The sequence below is a fragment of the Uranotaenia lowii genome, chromosome 3, assembly GCF_029784155.1.
Source record: "Uranotaenia lowii strain MFRU-FL chromosome 3, ASM2978415v1, whole genome shotgun sequence".
NCBI lineage: Eukaryota > Metazoa > Arthropoda > Insecta > Diptera > Culicidae > Uranotaenia > Uranotaenia lowii.
In genome coordinates, this window is record NC_073693.1 from 158,414,114 (window position 1) to 158,432,175 (window position 18,062).

Sequence of the window (18,062 nt, forward strand, 5' to 3'; positions counted from 1 at the left end):
GTAACAGCGAATTTTTGCTAAGTGGAGCCTCGAAAGTTTTGTGTGTACACACAAAATTTTCGAGGCCGAAATTTAGCAAAATTTTGCTCAAATTTGACCAGCTAGAAATTTAGCAATCAATTTAGCAATTTTTTTCTGCTCAAATTTTAGCAAATTAGAGAAAAATAAGCCGCCGGCATGTTTTACTAAAATTTTAGCAAAAACCAGTGTAAAAAATCCTGCAGAATCTGAAATTTCAATTTTTTATGTTTTTATCTGCAAATTTCGAGGGAATATTCGATTATTTAAAAGAATGCTCGGATAACATCACTTTGAATTTATTTATATTTTTCAAAACACCTTTCACTAACACTTTTCATAAAATGTTTGGATCCTGGAAACGCACCTTCCGGCTAATGAAACCCCAAGCGACCGATCGTCATTCATGCATCGATGATTGTGCCCGATGCAGTGCGTTGAAACTCCAGTTGTCCACTTCCGAACTGTTGTAAAAAACCCGTCAATCTTGTCGGAAATTGAAACCTGGTTGAAAAAAAACAAACAATTTTACAATTCGAATATCGGAAAATCTGTACACTACTTGATCGGCCCTTACCTGTACGCATCCGGAATTGATCTGGCTATCATTTTGCCACCGCTAGGACCACCAGCATCGCGCTTTCAGAACCGCACCTTATCGCGTCAGTTTATTATTTTTCTCCTAACTGGCGGCGGCTGCTGTCTATAAACAAAGCGGCTAGAAAACCTTCGTTTTACTAATATCAAGTAAAATTGCCTTTTTAATTACTAAAAAGAAGCAAAATTTGCTTTTTGCTATCACATCAGTAAAATAATCCTTTTTGCTAATCGAAAGTAACAGCAAAATTTTGCTAAGTGGAGCCTCGAAAGTTTTGTGTGTACACACAAAATTTTCGGGGCTCCACTTAGCAAAAATTCAGTGTTACTTTCCATTAGCAAAAATATTTTTTTACTTTCGAGTTAGCAAAAAGCTAAATTTACTTGATATTAGCAATAAAAAAGACCATATTACTTGATTTTAGTAAAACAAAGTTTTTTTTAGCCGCTTTGTTCACAGACAGCAGCCGCCGCGCCAGTTGGGAGAAAAATAAAAAGTTGACGCGATTAAGTGCGGTCCCGGATGTTCGTTGCTGGTGGTGCTTGTGGTGACCAACTCCACGACGAAATGGTAGCTAAATAGACACCGGATGCTTACAGGTAAGATCCGATTTTAAAGTCTACAGATTTTCCGATTTTTAATCGAAAAAATTGTTTTTTTTTTCTTCCAGATGACAAACGCCGGCAAACACGACGGGTTTTTTGCAACAGTCCGGAAATGAAAAGTTGAAATTGGAATTTTGAACCCGCTGCTACCGGAACAAACCCGGTGCGTTCGTGAATTAGGATCGGTCGCTTGGCGTTTCACTCGCCGAAAGGTGTGTTCCCAGGATTGTAAATTATTAAATAAAAGTGCAAATTAAGTTTCGAAAAAATTTGTAAAATAAAATCAAAATGAAGTTATTTGTGTATTCTAATGCTAAATCAAACATTCCCTCAATAAAAAAAACAATAAATTTTGAAATTTAAAATCCGGAGCTATCTTTTCCTCCGATTTTTGCTAGCAATTTTAGTAAAAAATGCGGCGGCTAACTTTTTTTCTCGTTTGCTCAAATTTTAGTTAAAAAATATTGCTAAATTGATTGCTAAGTTTCTAGCTGGTCAAATTTGAGCAAAATTTTGCTAAATTCCGGCCTCGAAAGTTTTGTGTGTACACTGTAAATTTTTGCCTCGATTTCCAGCAAAAAAAATTGCTGGAAACGTTCAGCAATCCAAATTTTTGCCGGAAACCAGCAATCTGTTTTCGAATTGCTGGATTTTTCAGCATTCGGTTGTGTTCTTGTCATTTTTGCTGAAAAATCAGCAATCGGTTTTCAAATTGCTGGACTTTCCAGCAATTGATCTAGTTTGCTGGAAATTCAGCAATCGAATTGTCAAATTGGAGTGATTATTTCCGTACGCTGAAACAAGGTGAGACTTTATTTCACGAACTTTGATAAAATTAATACAATTATTCTTATTTTCTTCTATTTTCTAGCAACCAGACATCAAGGCAAGGGTGAGTATTTAAAAGATAGGTAGATATTTCACGAAAAATACTAATCAAAACTCTATTTCAGGTGGCGTATGATTAACACCCCGGTGTTTGTATATTAGAATAACATGTGATTTCGGGAATAAATACATAAATGAAAAATGGAAGAAAATAATTGTTATTTATTTCTTGTCATACCACAGCCAGTATCCCAATATTTAATTTCGAATTGAAATATAAATTTGATACCAAATACAGCCGAATGTTCTGAAAGAAATAGCTGGTTTCCAGCAATCTGGATTGCTGATTTTCCAGCAATTTGAATTGCTGGAAACCAGCATTAACGTTTGCTGTTTTTTCCAGCAATTTAAATTGCTGGAAATTTTGCTGGAAAGTCAGCGGGACAAAAACCAGCAAAATTTTACTGGTTTCCAGCAAAAAAAAATTTGCTGTGTATAGTAATAAAAGTTAACTAACCTCCGGTTTATCCTCGGCATCCTGTTTTTCAATCTCTTTGGAAATCTTGTCCCAGTCATGAGGTTTTTTCTTGACTGCCGGATCCGTAGTGGCCACGGCTTGTGCTTTTTTCTCTAGCGCTTCCCACCGATTGCCGATCAATTTGGCCAGCTTGATCTCCACCTTGCTAGGGGAAGCTTTGTGCGAGCTCTGATCCACATTGATATCGTTCCAAAGGTTCAGCACTATCGGATCGATTCCATCTGCCGTCAGCCGTACTGTGCTCTGTTCGAGGGTTACGGAATAGTTCTTGTCGGCAGCGTTTTTAAGTAAAACCGTAATAGTTACGGCCGTGTCCGATTGATACCAATCGTACTTTACCGAAGCCATTCTTTGTGACTTCTGTCGCAGGATCAAATCTTTGTTTTCCGGAACAATGAAAATAGTTACCACTGTTGAAGATCCTGAAATGTTAGGTCGATTGCAGATTCTAGAAATTTGTGGAAACGAGTGCAATACCCAGTAGGAAATCTTCTTCTTCTTCTTCTTCGTTTTAATGTTTTGGCCAGAGAACGTTACTCTACAGTAGGAAATCCTGCTGGCTCAGCGAGTAGAACATGTTACGAACCGTTATTCTTTTTCTTTTCGTCAGTTAACGACTTGATTGGGAATGAACCCAATGAACTCAATAGCAATTATAATCTCAAATTTGAGTAGTCCACACTAGGCTAGGAGACGGTTCGGAGACGGTTCGTCTCGAGACGGTCTCAGCGTCTCCCATTTTCTTCGGGAGACACTGAGACCGTCTCAGGTTTCCAACAACAACAACAGACAACAAAGTTCGTTTCATAACAAAAATCGCAGTTCATGTTGCCTAGTGTGGACTAGGCTTAACAGAGACTCGGAAAGAGATTTGTTGATAACATCAAAGGTGCTATCACGGCTTCACGAAACCCTGGCGACAAAACGCGGCAGCACCATAAACATTGTGTAGGCGTGACCAAAGATTTGTTCGTAAAGACAACAGCCCGACTATCTTGATACTTAACACTTAAAGCATATTTGTTTTCATCTGGTGATCAACCAGTTCTGAAAGTTAGTCATTTTGTCTGCACTTGCGTTGTAAAATTTTCAGTTTTCGGCCTTGTATACAGCAACATGATTTATAAAGTTGTAGCTTTAAATTTGTTACAAAGAGTAAAAAACTACGCTAGAAATTGAATAATGTTTAATATTAATTGTTAGGAGTAAGTGAGCCTGTCAGTTGTTGTTGTTCATCATTATGTTCCAACCGTGATTTTCCAAAAGTGGAAAGTGTTTCAGAGTGGATAAATATAAATATGAACTGTAAATTTAAATAGCTGTTCAATTGCTAGCTTGATTAACCTACCTAACCTAAGGGTCCAGCGCCGATTGACCGGCGCATAGGGCTGAGATAAAAGATCTCCACTGCTGGCGATCCGGAGCCAGCGTCTTCACTTGCTGCCAGCCGAGGTTCTCGTCAACTGTGCGGATTTCAGCGGCTAGACTTCGCCGCCACGAGCTTTTGGGCCTGCCTCTTCTTCGATGCCCAACTGGATTCCAGTCAAGCGCCTCTCTGCAAATCTCGTTTTCATCTCTTCGCAGCGTGTGCCCAATCCATCTCCACTTACGTTCCCGAATCTCGATTTCTAGCGCCTTTTGATGACACCGGCGATGAAGTTCAACGTTTGAGATCCAGTTGCCAGGCCACCAAGCGCGGATGATGTTCCGCAGGCAGCGATTCACAAAAACTTGCAGTTTTCGCGTCGTCACCGCATATGTGCACCAAGTTTCACACCCGTACAGCAATACGGATTTGACGTTTGAGTTGAAGATTCGGATTTTTGTTCGTAGAGAGATCTGGCGTGACCGCCAGATGTTTCGGAGACTCGCAAACGCAAATCGGGCTTTTCTGATCCGGGTCTCGATGTCCTTCTTGGTCCCACCATCAGGCGTAATCTGGCTACCAAGATACTGGAAGCACTCCACTGTCTCAACCTGTTGTCCAGCTACCACGAAATTGGAACGATTTTCTGTATTGATTTCCATCGACTTGGTCTTTCCGACATTGATTTTGAGACCTGCTGCCTTGGAGCTTTCGGTGAGGTCGTCGAGTTTGCTCTGCATGTCTTGTTGTGTTTGGGCGAGCAAAACAATATCGTCTGCCAGGTCAAGGTCGTTCAGTTGCTCCATGGTTGAAGGATTCCACGGCAATCCTCGGTTTGGTCTACAGTCAATCGATCCAGTCAAGATCTCATCCATTACGATGAGAAAAAGCAGCGGTGACAAAATACATCCTTGTCTCACTCCAGCAGTTACCGGGATTGGTTCGGACAAGACACCGTCGTGCAAGACCTTGCACGAAAATGCCTCGTACTGTGCTTCGATGAGATGGACTAGTTTCTCTGGGACCCCTCGTCGTCTAAGAGCAGCCCAGATGTTTTCGTGGTTCAGTCGGTCAAATGCTTTTTCGAAATCAACGAACACCAGCAGAAGAGAGTCCTGGAATTCGTTGATTTGTTCCAGTATTATTCGTAGCGTTGTGATGTGGTCCACACATGATCGTCCGGATCGGAATCCAGCTTGTTGCCGTCGGAGTGTAGCGTCGATTTTCTCCTGGATCCTGTTCAGGATCACTTTGCAGAGTACTTTGAGGGTTGTACAGATCAAAGTTATGCCACGCCAGTTACCGCACTCTGTTAGGTCTCCTTTCTTTGGGACCTTTACGAGGATACCCTGCATCCAGTCGGCCGGGAATGTAGCAGTATCCCAAATGTCAGCGAATAGACGGTGCAACATTTGTGCTGACAAGGCAGGGTCGGCTTTGAGCATTTCAGCAGGAATGCAATCGATTCCAGGCGCATTGTTGGATTTCATGTCCTTGATTGCCGCTTCTATTTCAGCCAGCGAGGGCGCTTCCGAGTTGACGCCATTAATGCGACTTACTGTGGGCGCCTCGAGCTGCGGGTTCTGTTGGCCATTGCTATTTGTAACTCGAAAAAGTTGATCAAAATGCTCAGTCCAACGCTTGAGCTGATCTGTTCGATCTGTCAGCAGCTGACCTGCTCGGTTTTTCAGCGGCATTCTTGCATTAGTCCTTGCACCACTAAGGCGGCGAAAAATATCATATAATAATCGGATATCTCCAATGGCGGCGGCTCTTTCTCCCTCTTCGGCTAGGGAGTTTGTCCAGGCTCTCTTGTCTCGTCTACAAGCTCGTTTAACTGCCTTTTCCAGCTCCGCATATCGTAAGCGGGCGGCTGCTTTGGCTGACCCGGTACATGCCTGCTCAATTCCGACTTTCGCCTTTCTCCGATCATCGATCATCCTCCAGGTTTCATCCGACATCCATTCACTTCGTCTTCCACAAACTTTACCGAGAGTACCATGGCTCGTCGTGATAAAGGCATTCTTGATTCCACACCACTGTTCTTCGACTGTTCCGTCTGTCGGCAATTCCGAGGCTCGGGATTCTAGCTGTTCAACGTATGCCCTTTTCACCTCTGGATTCTCCAACCGGCGGACGTCGTATCGACACCCGACTTTCTCCTCGCGCCGTTGGACACGCGCAACTCTCAGTCGTATCTCGCCAAGGACGAGGTGATGGTCAGATGCAATGTCTGCGCTTCGTTTGTTGCGGACATCAAGAAGGCTCCTTCTCCATTTTCGGCTGATGCAGATGTGGTCAATTTGATTTTCTGTTCGGCCATCTCGGGATACCCAAGTGACCTTATGTGCTGGTCGATGGGGGAAGAGCGATCCACCGATAACCATGTTGTTGTTGCCACAAAATTCTACAAACAGCTCTCCGTTTTCGCTCATCTGTCCTAGGCCATGGCGCCCCATGATGCGCTCAAAGTCCTGATTATCGGAGCCAATCTTTGCGTTGAAGTCGCCTAAGTGGATTTGAATGTCACCCTTCGGAATTCTCTCAACCACGCTGTTCAATTGACTGTAAAACTGCTCTTTCTCCTGCAAATCGGCAACGTCAGTTGGCGCATAACACTGGACCATTGTAAGGTTTCTAACCCGTGTTCTGAATCTGGCTACGATTATTCTTTCGTTTATCGGTTCCCATCTTATGAGGGCCGCATGGGCCTGCGGGCTTAACAGGAAACCAACTCCTCGTTCCCGAGTAGCATGTTCTCCTCGTATGCCAGAGTAAAGCAGTACTTGCCCGGACTGTGTCTTGTGTTCTCCAGTGTTAAGCCAACGGACTTCGCTCAGTCCCAATATCTCTAGCTTGAGGCGGCTAGCTTCTCTAGCAAGTTGAGCCAGCTTTCCTGGCTGGGCAAGGGTCAAGACATTCCAAGTTCCAATTCTAGTCCGTGTTTTCATGCTAAAAGTCGTTGCCAAAGTTCCAATTCGGTTATTTCTTCTCTCAGTTTCTGTAACAATAAATGATTTCAGGAGCAGTAGGTTGTTAGCCTAAAGTCCCTATCCCGCGATGGGGCTGCCATCTTGTACTTAGCTGGCGGGAGCCGCATTTCATAAATTCAGCCGCTTGCTGCAAGACAGACGCTGTTTGAGCCGCCCCTGACCTGGAGAACAGACGCTCGGTTGTTGTTGCACGCCGCCCCTGACCTGGGGAACAGACGCGTGCGGCCACCTTCTCAGTCTGCATGCGACCAAAGCATCCACCGGGGTTGGGTACCCGATCTCCGCTTAGGTTACTCGCACCCCAGCCGGCACCGCGGGGAGGTAGAGATAGGAGTTGTGAATAAGAGGTGATATGACCACTATGGGGTCTCGTGTTGCACATTATCCACCGTTTACCAGCCAGCTAGCTTGATTGGATGTCTCAAAATCAGCATTAAACCAACTCATAAGCGAGTAACAACATTTCAGTGTGTCACGCGACGTAACGCTTTCAATTCTCTCACGCACACACATTAAAGTATGTTTCTTTTCTTTATGTTTACATTTTGGTTCCTCCTTCACGTAATATCGTTCATTCATCAGTTACGATCGGTGTAGAAATGGAGCTGATCTTGGTGCTTTAAAAGTTTTGCAAAGAGAAAGTAACTAATTTGAGTGCTTTAGCAGTGGAGAAGACTTCTCCCAATAAATTTCGGCGTTGAGTTTAATTTTCGAAGTTGGCTGCAGAAAAACATTGTGAAGATTCAGATGAAAAATTCGAAACATCAATGAGTTTTCAAACACGGGTTTATGTTTCAGTTTAGTTATTGAGCCTAGTCATTCTTCAAATTAGCAGTATCGAAAGCCGTCTGACTTAAAAACTTAGACCATCTCGAGGGTTTCCCCGATTCTTTCCATGGATGAGATGTAATATGAGCAAGAGTCAGCTGCTGAAAACGAAATTGCACAGTAAGGATTTTCAGTTGTGTTATCGTCATCGAACAAAGAAGAGAAGGAAATGATACATTGGTGGAGCTAAAGTAACTGGATAAATTGAAAAGAAGTCAATATTTTTATGAGAAGCCACCTGTTGAGACAGCTAAGCTAAGTCATGTACGCATGCTTTGCTGTGTGGGGTAGAAACGCGACCAGGAAGCAATAATATTAATAGATACACAGAGACTGGCCAAAAACTTAGTAAAGTTAAGCTTGTATTAATAAAAATAAAATTAGAAAAGCTTTATAGGAAAAAAGCAAGTGACGGTGAATAGTTCTGGAAGAAAATGAAGGCAATCGAGGCAAAAATTGTCGTTTTGGGATCACAAGGTAATGTAGGGTAATAACAACGGACTTCGCTCAGTCCCAATATCTCTAGCTTGAGGCGGCTAGCTTCTCTAGCAAGTTGAGCCAGCTTTCCTGGCTGGGCAAGGGTCAAGACATTCCAAGTTCCAATTCTAGTCCGTGTTTTCATGCTAAAAGTCGTTGCCAAAGTTCCAATTCGGTTATTTCTTCTCTCAGTTTCTGTAACAATAAATGATTTCAGGAGCAGTAGGTTGTTAGCCTAAAGTCCCTATCCCGCGATGGGGCTGCCATCTTGTACTTAGCTGGCGGGAGCCGCATTTCATAAATTCAGCCGCTTGCTGCAAGACAGACGCTGTTTGAGCCGCCCCTGACCTGGAGAACAGACGCTCGGTTGTTGTTGCACGCCGCCCCTGACCTGGGGAACAGACGCGTGCGGCCACCTTCTCAGTCTGCATGCGACCAAAGCATCCACCGGGGTTGGGTACCCGATCTCCGCTTAGGTTACTCGCACCCCAGCCGGCACCGCGGGGAGGTAGAGATAGGAGTTGTGAATAAGAGGTGATATGACCACTATGGGGTCTCGTGTTGCACATTATCCACCGTTTACCAGCCAGCTAGCTTGATTGGATGTCTCAAAATCAGCATTAAACCAACTCATAAGCGAGTAACAACATTTCAGTGTGTCACGCGACGTAACGCTTTCAATTCTCTCACGCACACACATTAAAGTATGTTTCTTTTCTTTATGTTTACATTTTGGTTCCTCCTTCACGTAATATCGTTCATTCATCAGTTACGATCGGTGTAGAAATGGAGCTGATCTTGGTGCTTTAAAAGTTTTGCAAAGAGAAAGTAACTAATTTGAGTGCTTTAGCAGTGGAGAAGACTTCTCCCAATAAATTTCGGCGTTGAGTTTAATTTTCGAAGTTGGCTGCAGAAAAACATTGTGAAGATTCAGATGAAAAATTCGAAACATCAATGAGTTTTCAAACACGGGTTTATGTTTCAGTTTAGTTATTGAGCCTAGTCATTCTTCAAATTAGCAGTATCGAAAGCCGTCTGACTTAAAAACTTAGACCATCTCGAGGGTTTCCCCGATTCTTTCCATGGATGAGATGTAATATGAGCAAGAGTCAGCTGCTGAAAACGAAATTGCACAGTAAGGATTTTCAGTTGTGTTATCGTCATCGAACAAAGAAGAGAAGGAAATGATACATTGGTGGAGCTAAAGTAACTGGATAAATTGAAAAGAAGTCAATATTTTTATGAGAAGCCACCTGTTGAGACAGCTAAGCTAAGTCATGTACGCATGCTTTGCTGTGTGGGGTAGAAACGCGACCAGGAAGCAATAATATTAATAGATACACAGAGACTGGCCAAAAACTTAGTAAAGTTAAGCTTGTATTAATAAAAATAAAATTAGAAAAGCTTTATAGGAAAAAAGCAAGTGACGGTGAATAGTTCTGGAAGAAAATGAAGGCAATCGAGGCAAAAATTGTCGTTTTGGGATCACAAGGTAATGTAGGGTAATAACAAATAAACATCTTCAAATATTTATAATTTATCATGACAATATAGAATCTATCTAGAATAATTGATATTTGTCGATTTAGTCGTATTTATTTGAAGTAGATCTATAAATCATAAAATAAAGATTCCCGATATACTTATAGAAAAAAAAAACAAATGTTGGTGAATATTTATTTATTCATGGGATCATCATTATTCAATAAACAGTTTTGTATTTTTTAAATCCTTTATTTCGTACAGCATGATCAATGAAAAAATTTACCTGAAATCTTGTTATTAATATACACCAATCGGTTGCCTAATAACCATTCCAAGCTGATCTCCATATCGTGGATAATATGGTTTTTATATCATGAATTCATGACTACCTACTACTGATAACGTCTTATCATGAAGGCAGTGGACACAAAACTCGACTTGATTTTTGACAAACGAAACATTCAGCCTCGCCCGGTAACTGAATTGCACTTTTGGCAAACATTTTCAAACAAACTTGCAAGAGAACAGAGTTTATCTTTTTCAGTTATCATTTAATTATACCAGATTAATTCCAATACCCCTAAGCTTAGCTTAAACCAAACTCTGAAAGTAGAATGATTTGAAGCACGTAAACTGGTAAAATGTTTTTTTTTCTAATATGTTTGTTTTTGTTTCCAGGCGTTGGTAAAACTAGTTTAGTGGTGCGGTATGTCTCTAACGTGTACACGAAGGAAGTTTCTCCGACCATTGGTGCTTCTTTTTTTACATGTAAGGTAAATTTGGAAGACTTCAAAGTCAAAATGCAGGTACGTAAACGCAAGATATTGGTTTTTGTATCCCTTCTTCAATAAGAACATTTGTTTGCTTTTCAGGTTTGGGATACCGCTGGCCAAGAACGGTTCAAAGCAATGGCCCCGCTTTACTATAGGAATGCAAATGCCGCTTTACTTGTTTTTGATTTGACTCAGTATAATTCGTTCGTCGAGATCAAGTCCTGGGTTCAGGAACTACAACGAAATGTTCAGGAACCGATGGCCCTTTCATTGGTAGGAAACAAGCTCGACCTGGAAGCGAAACGGGCCGTTTCTCGGGAAGAGGCTTCACTGTATGCAGCTTCGATTGGTGGAAACTATTTCGAAACCTCGGCCTTGCAGGATCAAGTATTTGTGTTGCGTTTGGTGAACTTATTTTAGTTTAATACAAAAAAATCATTTTATTCCAGGGCATCGAACAAGTATTCATATCTATTGCTGTTGGACTGATTAAATTATCTGGTGAACAGATATGTCCCTCTCTCAAACGTTACGAATCCTCGGATTCGCTCGTCCTGTCAGGATATTCTAGTGGTACGTATTAGAATATTATCCAGCATGACAATTATGAGCCTTATTATTATTATCAATATTTATTAAAGACCCTTTAACAATTGTCATTCGGGAATTAGGGGCCTTAATTTGATTAAATTTTGAGTACCATAAATATCAAAATGATACCTACTGGTCCTCGAAGGGTAGTGGAAGCATTTCTGAACGAATAACAGTAGTAAGTTGAAAAAAAATCGTACAAAATCGAAAGCTCAGAGACAGAAATTTAAGCTATGTTTTTGAATTTAAAATGCATGCCGTAATCAGGAGTTCGGAATTTTGAATTGTAATAATCGGGTTTTGAATGTGGGATTGAAACTACAAATTTTGCCTTCTGGATTCAACACCCTAAAAGAATTTGAAATTGATGAAGAATTATAAATATATGGTATCGAATCAGTGTTTGTAAATGTTAAAGCACAGACAAGTTAAATGTTAAATTATAATAGAAGGACCTTCTTCTGAGTCCTTCCCTATCTGTTTTTTTTGCGCTGAATAATTAAAAGTAATGTGTATTTTTCAAACAACTTTTGTTCTACAAAAAAAATCATATTGATGGAAAATTTTTATATTTGAAACAAAATATTTTAGGCGATTTTATTTTCTATCACTTTTAAAAAACTTTTGAAAAAAAATTTTTTTTGTCTATGAATCAGTTCATCATCTTTGGTAATTTTAAAGCTTCATATTTATATTTTTTTTTCAGAACGAAAAACTATATCAAACTATGTTGTTTGTTACGGAATCTTAGAAAAACATCATTTTAATCATTTAGCAAAAAAATGTAAAATTAACTATTTGATGCTGTTTGGTGATAATTTTAATAAACCCTGTCCAAAGGTGGGTTTTGGCACTAGAGGGTGAAATAATCTAAATATCTGGATTGCATATTTTGAGCCAGCATTTAAAATTTTAGATAAGATTTTGATCTCTAGAATTTTAAATACTTGTTTAATTTGGAAATCTTATACGGGTAACAATAATAGTCTACCTCAGGGGTGAGCAACCATTTGAACAAACGGGCCAATTGAATTTTAAAATTTTGTCGGCGGGCCGCACATAAAATATTTTTTTGGCCCAATAAAATCTGAAATAGGAAAGATAAAACCAATTCTCTTGTTAAAAAACAGAAATTCAACACGACTTTTTAAATACCCCATATTAAAAAGGTAGCTAACATTCGTTCTTACAAGATTCTTGTAAAAACCGATAGTACTATTTGTCATCACTTTCATTTAAAAAATTTCTGGAGCCACATGCCATATGCGGCCCGCGGGCCTCGGGTTGCTCACCTCTGGTCTACCTGATAACATCTAGAAAATGGTAGGTATACACGGAGAATAAAGTATAGTTTTCCCAACTATATTCCGCCTATATTGAACTATATTTCTGATTAATTCTCGGCTAACTATAAATATTAAACTATGAACTATATATATAATAGATGATCTGGTTGATTTTTTGCATTCAACTTTACATATGATAGATTCAACTATAGCCTTATGGTTGATTTTGTGCATTCAACTATACATATGATGAATTCAACTATAATCGTTTGATTGATTCTATGCATTTAACAATAAGTATAGTAGATTCAACTATACTAATATAATTGATTCAATCATAAATATTATAGATTCAAATATACTAATATAATTGATTCAATCATAAATATTATAAATGCAACTATATCTATATGATTGATTTTTTGCATTCAACTATATGTATATTATTAAGATTATTATAATACAGTTGGCTTTAAGTTGTGTTCTATCCCTACATTTAAATTAATTTTATGTATCTTGCAATTTTTAAATTTATTTCAAATCACTCATTCGTCATCCAGTTTGGATACATCAAGGAGGTACAATGAAAATACATGCTTGTTCGGTCAGACTCCAGTGACGGAAAATTTCCCACTCGGGTGAAATGTTGTTCGAAGGCCCTCCGGAAGCTTCCAGTGCGGAACCAATAAGCACATTTGGCCCGAAATATCTATTTGCGAATGATTTCCTGCAAAAAAAAATCTTATCTATCACTGCTTTAAAAAAAATGGGACGAGACTCACGGATTTATTTTAGCTTCCGGCAGACGGTGACTTCATTCTTCCACCATCTCATCTTCTCGGAACCGGTCCCCACCGCCATCAAATGAGATGCACATCCAACAGATGAACCGGGTTGTCTTTACCCTGTCCGGGGATCCCGCCGATGGGAAACAAGAAAACAAAATGTTATTGTGGTGCTTCATCATAAAGCAAATAAATTTAAAAATCTTACCCGTCGTGCTGCTCAGGGCACTTGCCGTAGTTGATGCGACAACCAGTGCCTCCGCTCCCTGGTGGTCAACGAGGACCATTTCGAGCCGGACAACGACAATCGGTGCTACCCAGCCGGGATGTCCAACAATTCCTCCGGCGGCATCGATCCCTTCGTTGTAATTTGAGCTGCTGCCGCATCTGGATTGAATTGACCTAAAGGGAGGAAAAAATTTGCCCCAAGTTTATTTAAACAAGCAATTGTATGCACCTTCGCTAATTACCTTTTGTTTTTGCCATTGGTTAACACCCAGCCACCTGCTGCTGAAGGCACACTGACTACACTTATGTAGATACATTTTTATTCAAGTATCACACAATCAATCATAACAATGTAGTTTTATTTACTATTTTTATGGTTCAATACCTAGAATCAATCATACATTTGTAGTTGATTCTATCATTTTTTACAATTGAATCAATTATACCACTACACTTAAATCTATCATATTTACAGTTCAATCAATTATACCACTACAATTGAATCTATTATATTTATAGTTGAATGCCTAAAATCAATCATACAATTGTAGTTGAATCAATCATATCTACAGTTGAATCAATTATACCATTACAATTGAATCAATTATACCATTACAATTGAATCTATTATATTTGTAGTTGAATGCCTAAAATCAATCATACAATTGTAGTTGAATCAATCATATCTACAGTTGAATCAATTATACCATTACGATTGAATCAATTATACCATTACAATTGAATCTATTATATTCAAAGTTGATTACATAAGGTCAATCAGCAGTTTGTAGTTGAATCTATTGTATTTATAGTTGAATGCATAAAATAAATCGTACAGTTGAATGAATTATATTGATAGTTCATTGCGTAAGGGCAATTAGAGGTTTGTAGTTGAATCTATTATATGAGTAGTTGATTGCGAAAAAATCAACTGCATTTCGATTATTGGTATAACGAGCTGAAATAATTGTAACAACTGTCGTCTTTTTTCTCCGTGTAGGTCCAAGAAACTGACAACGTCACAATTGCCGAGCATTCGAACTTTTGAAATTTTCATTTATTTTACTTTGCGATTAAATATTAAAAAGATTCAGAACACAGAACGCTTTTATGTTAGCAATCTGATCATAGCGTCACAAAGTGCATTTATCCTAGTGAACCTGCATGTGATCATGTAGATACATATTATTAGGAGTTTCCTTAGGAAATGTCTAGGAGCATAGGAGGTGTAGGTCAACCAAAGATCACACCATTTTCCAAAAATGGCTCCTGATCCAAACCTCTCCTTTGCTAAAACAACCCTTTCTGAGATACTTGCATATAGATTCGCAGACTTATAGACGGTTTCTATAGCCGGTGATACTGACTTATCATTGTTTTAGAGTTTTTTTTAAAACAAGGTTTCGAACAAAACTGGAAAATCAGATTTATGGTTGGTCCTAAAAAGTATCTTACTAACAATCCTTCCTTCAACCCTCTTTGACTTCTAGGACCTGGCCGGCGCCGTTATTGACATTTTTTTTTTTTAATAGGGAGAGCATGAGTTTTGTGAATTGAGAATGAGTTGCTAATCCTAAGCTGAATTCTTTATGATGATTGTGTTTGTTTTTCAATATTACTTTTGGATATTTTATAAATTATCCATTATCCATCATTAGAAAAATTTGACAAGTCTGTTACTGTACAAATTTTAAAAATAAATATTCGGCCTATTCGGTGAGCCAAATATTCGGCTATCGGTTTTTGTTGAGATTTGTCCAATCGAAGCAATCGATGGGGCAGATAACAACATACACATAATTATTAAACAATTAGGAAATGTAACCATAGAGAGGGTTTTAGTATAAATGAAATAAAGTATTCCAAGTTCTACCAGCAAGTAGTAAAGGTCTCTACTTTCCACTGCCCAAAGTGCTTCCAACAACAGTTTTTGGGCGGTAGTTGGCGTCGAATATTCGGCCGGCCGAACATTCGGTACATCTCTATTTTAAAAGCAGATTTCTGAATTGCAAATTTTATATTACAGAAAAGCTATCTGCTTTCTCTTATTTTCAAAAGTTGAAGTTATGATTAATATTGTGATGTTTTTGTTGTTTTGAAATTCAGAACGTTTTAGCTATCAATTGAATTCACGTTATTCAAGTATCAGAATGGGGGTAGGCTTAATAGCAGACGTTATCCAAACACATGGGAAAATTGTGGCTCAATTGTTCTCTTAAATAAACTGTCTGCTTATGGTTTTGAATTTCGAATTTTTTTTAGTGATGATCGATTCCTGGTTTCAAATGATAAATTTTCATTTCAAATCCCGTAATTTCTGGATTCGAAATTTTATATATTTTGTATCAGGGAATCATAACGAGTAATTTGAGTGAAAGATTTTGTATATATTTTTTTTTATTATTGAGAACATTGAACTTTCAATCAAGATTTTAAAACTTGGAATGCTGAATTATGATTCTGGTATTATACCGAATATTGAATTTATTTGAAATACTGAACAACGAAATGATAAATGAACTCAAAATTCTGATTTTAATTAGATTTTTTTTGTTTTTTGCTGGAGTTTATTCTGAATATTTGGTCGAGAAATCAAAAAATAAAAAATAAAATAAAATAATTTGTGACACTGCATGAGATAGGGTCGTGGAAATTAATCTGTTCAGAAAATGGGAATGATTGATAAATCTTGAAGACATGAATTAGGCGCGATCTATTCTAAATAATCGATTATTATCACCCTCAGGTTTGAATGGAGTAGTTCAGATGGGCATCCCGGTTGATTGCGACAATGTTCTGACGGACGGAACCGGTCGTCTAGAGACGCCTTCTTGGAGCAGGGATCACATCGCACATGCAGACGACCAGCGGCCAGGCTGGTGTTGCTATTAAGGAGCTGTTCAAAATCGCCTTTACGAAACGTAGAAATTTCAACTTATCACATGTGACACTTTTGTGATAGCTTTCATAATATGTACTGTGTGTTAATTAACGATCGTTACGTTGTATATACCTATCGTGAAACGAAGCTGCAACACCTGACCAAAAATATACAATTATTACGAGCGGAAGGTCCCGTGTCCAGAAAAATAGTGCTTTAAGCTCAGTTGACTGCTTTTCATGACAGAAATGATCTCCTCGGAACGTCGCGTTTTCCCCCCTCTCATTGATTGGTTCATTGAATTATGTTTGCATCATAGTAAAAACGAATCCCATATCACGAAACCATATAACCATAAATATATTTATATTCATATATACACAGTCTTCGTCAATTAGGGCATAACATAGCTATTCTTTCGTTAATAAGTAACATAGACGCTTGTAAAATAAATCAAAAATTTTTAAACTGTAGCTTTTATGTGGGATAGAAAATTTGAAAGAAATGTTATGCAGCTTACTTACTGACTTTGCTTAATGTTCCCGCGCCGATCCTCCGGTGCATAGGGCCCGCCACGAGTTTCTGGGTCTGCCTCTTCTTCGCTGTCCTTCTGGATTCCAATCTAGCGTCTCTATGCAAATCTCTTTTTCATCTTTTCGCAGCGTGTGCCCAATCAATATCTCCACCTCCGTTCCCGAATCTCGATTTCTAGCGCCCTTTGATGACATCGGCGATGTAGTTCCTAATTCGAGATCCAGTTGCCAGGCCACCAAGCACGGATGATATTCCGCAGGCAGCGGTTTACAAATACTTGCAGTTTTCGCGTCGTTACCGCATATGTGCACCAAGTTTCGCACCCGTATAGCAATACGGATTTGACCTTTGAGTTGAAGATTCGGATTTTCGTTCTTAGAGAGATCTGGCGTGACCGCCGGATGTTTTGGAGACTCGCAAACGCAAATCGGGCCTTTCTGATCCGGGTTTCGATGTCTTTCCTGATACCATCATGAGGCGTTGTTATCTGGCTACCAGGATACTGAAAGCACTCCACTTTCTCAACTTGTTGCCCAGCTACCATAAAACTGGAGGGATTTCCTGTGTTGATCTCCATCGACTTGGTCTTTCCGACATTGACTTTGAGACCTGCTGCCTTGGAACTTTCGGAGAGGTCGTCGAGTTTGCTCTGCATATCCAGTAGTGTTTGGGCGAGCAAAACAATATCGTCTGCCAGGTCAAGGTCGTTCAGTTGCTCCATTGTTTAAGGATTCCACGGCAATCCTCGGTTCGATGCACAGTCGATCGATCCAGTCAGAATCTCATAAATTACGATTAGAAAAAGTAGCGGTGATAAGATACATCCTTGTCTCACTCCAGCAGTTACCGAGATTGATTCGGACAAGACACCGTCGTGCAAGATCTTGCACGAAAATGCCTCGTATTGTGCTTCGACGAGATGGACTAGTTTCTCTGGTACTCCTCTTCGCCTTAGAGCCGCCCAGATGTTTTCATGGTTAAGTAGGTCGAATGTTTTTTTTTCGATATTCACGAAAACCAGCAGAAGAGAGTTCTGGAATTCATTCATTTGTTCCAGTATGATTCGTAGCGTTGTGATGTGGTCCACAGATGATCGTCCGGATCGGAATCCAGCTTGTTGCCGTCGGAGTGTAGCGTCGATTTTCTCCTGGATCCTGTTCAGGATCACTTTGCAGTGTACTTTGAGGGTTGTACAGATCAACGTTATGCCTCACCAGTTACCGCACTCTGTCAGGTCTCCTTTTTTTC

General features: G+C 39.5%; 2 protein-coding genes across 8 annotated transcripts in view; one reads left to right on the forward strand and one right to left on the reverse strand.

Annotated features, from left to right (window-relative positions):
- The window catches only part of LOC129753182 (protein SGT1 homolog), a 5,937-nt gene extending 2,849 nt beyond the window's left edge, over nucleotides 1–3,088 (reverse strand). Inside the window, exon 1 of the mRNA XM_055748984.1 lies at nucleotides 2,567–3,088. Coding sequence (XP_055604959.1) covers nucleotides 2,567–2,935 — 369 coding nt within the window. The 5' untranslated portion in view covers nucleotides 2,936–3,088. The remainder of the gene's footprint in view (nucleotides 1–2,566) is intronic.
- LOC129753179 (uncharacterized) lies at nucleotides 1,658–16,748 on the forward strand. Of its 7 annotated transcripts, none has more exons than XM_055748976.1 (6): nucleotides 6,530–8,251; nucleotides 9,651–9,743; nucleotides 10,415–10,542; nucleotides 10,609–10,896; nucleotides 10,959–11,082; nucleotides 16,146–16,748. In XM_055748976.1, the coding sequence occupies exons 2-6, from the start codon at nucleotides 9,701–9,703 to the stop codon at nucleotides 16,289–16,291; spliced, it is 729 nt and encodes a 242-aa protein (XP_055604951.1). In that variant the 5' UTR covers nucleotides 6,530–8,251; nucleotides 9,651–9,700; the 3' UTR covers nucleotides 16,292–16,748. The 7 variants fall into 7 exon arrangements, 6 of the variants coding, with proteins under 6 accessions (XP_055604951.1, XP_055604948.1, XP_055604950.1 ...); XM_055748975.1 differs by lacking the exon at nucleotides 6,530–8,251 and adding an exon at nucleotides 8,794–9,386; XM_055748977.1 differs by lacking the exon at nucleotides 6,530–8,251 and adding an exon at nucleotides 8,794–9,386 and having other exon boundaries at nucleotides 9,664–9,743.
- The last annotated feature ends 1,314 nt before the right edge of the window (nucleotides 16,749–18,062 follow it).

Excerpts from the sequence above, each read along its gene's own strand:
- LOC129753179 (XM_055748973.1), top strand. The coding sequence starts at position 9,338 with ATGAGATGTAATATGAGCAAGAGTCAGCTGCTGAAAACGAAATTGCAC. Across the intron at positions 9,387-10,414 it reads GCTGAAAACGAAATTGCACA|GCGTTGGTAAAACTAGTTTA; the intron begins GTAAGGATTTTC and ends TTTTGTTTCCAG. Across the intron at positions 10,897-10,958 it reads CCTCGGCCTTGCAGGATCAA|GGCATCGAACAAGTATTCAT; the intron begins GTATTTGTGTTG and ends ATTTTATTCCAG.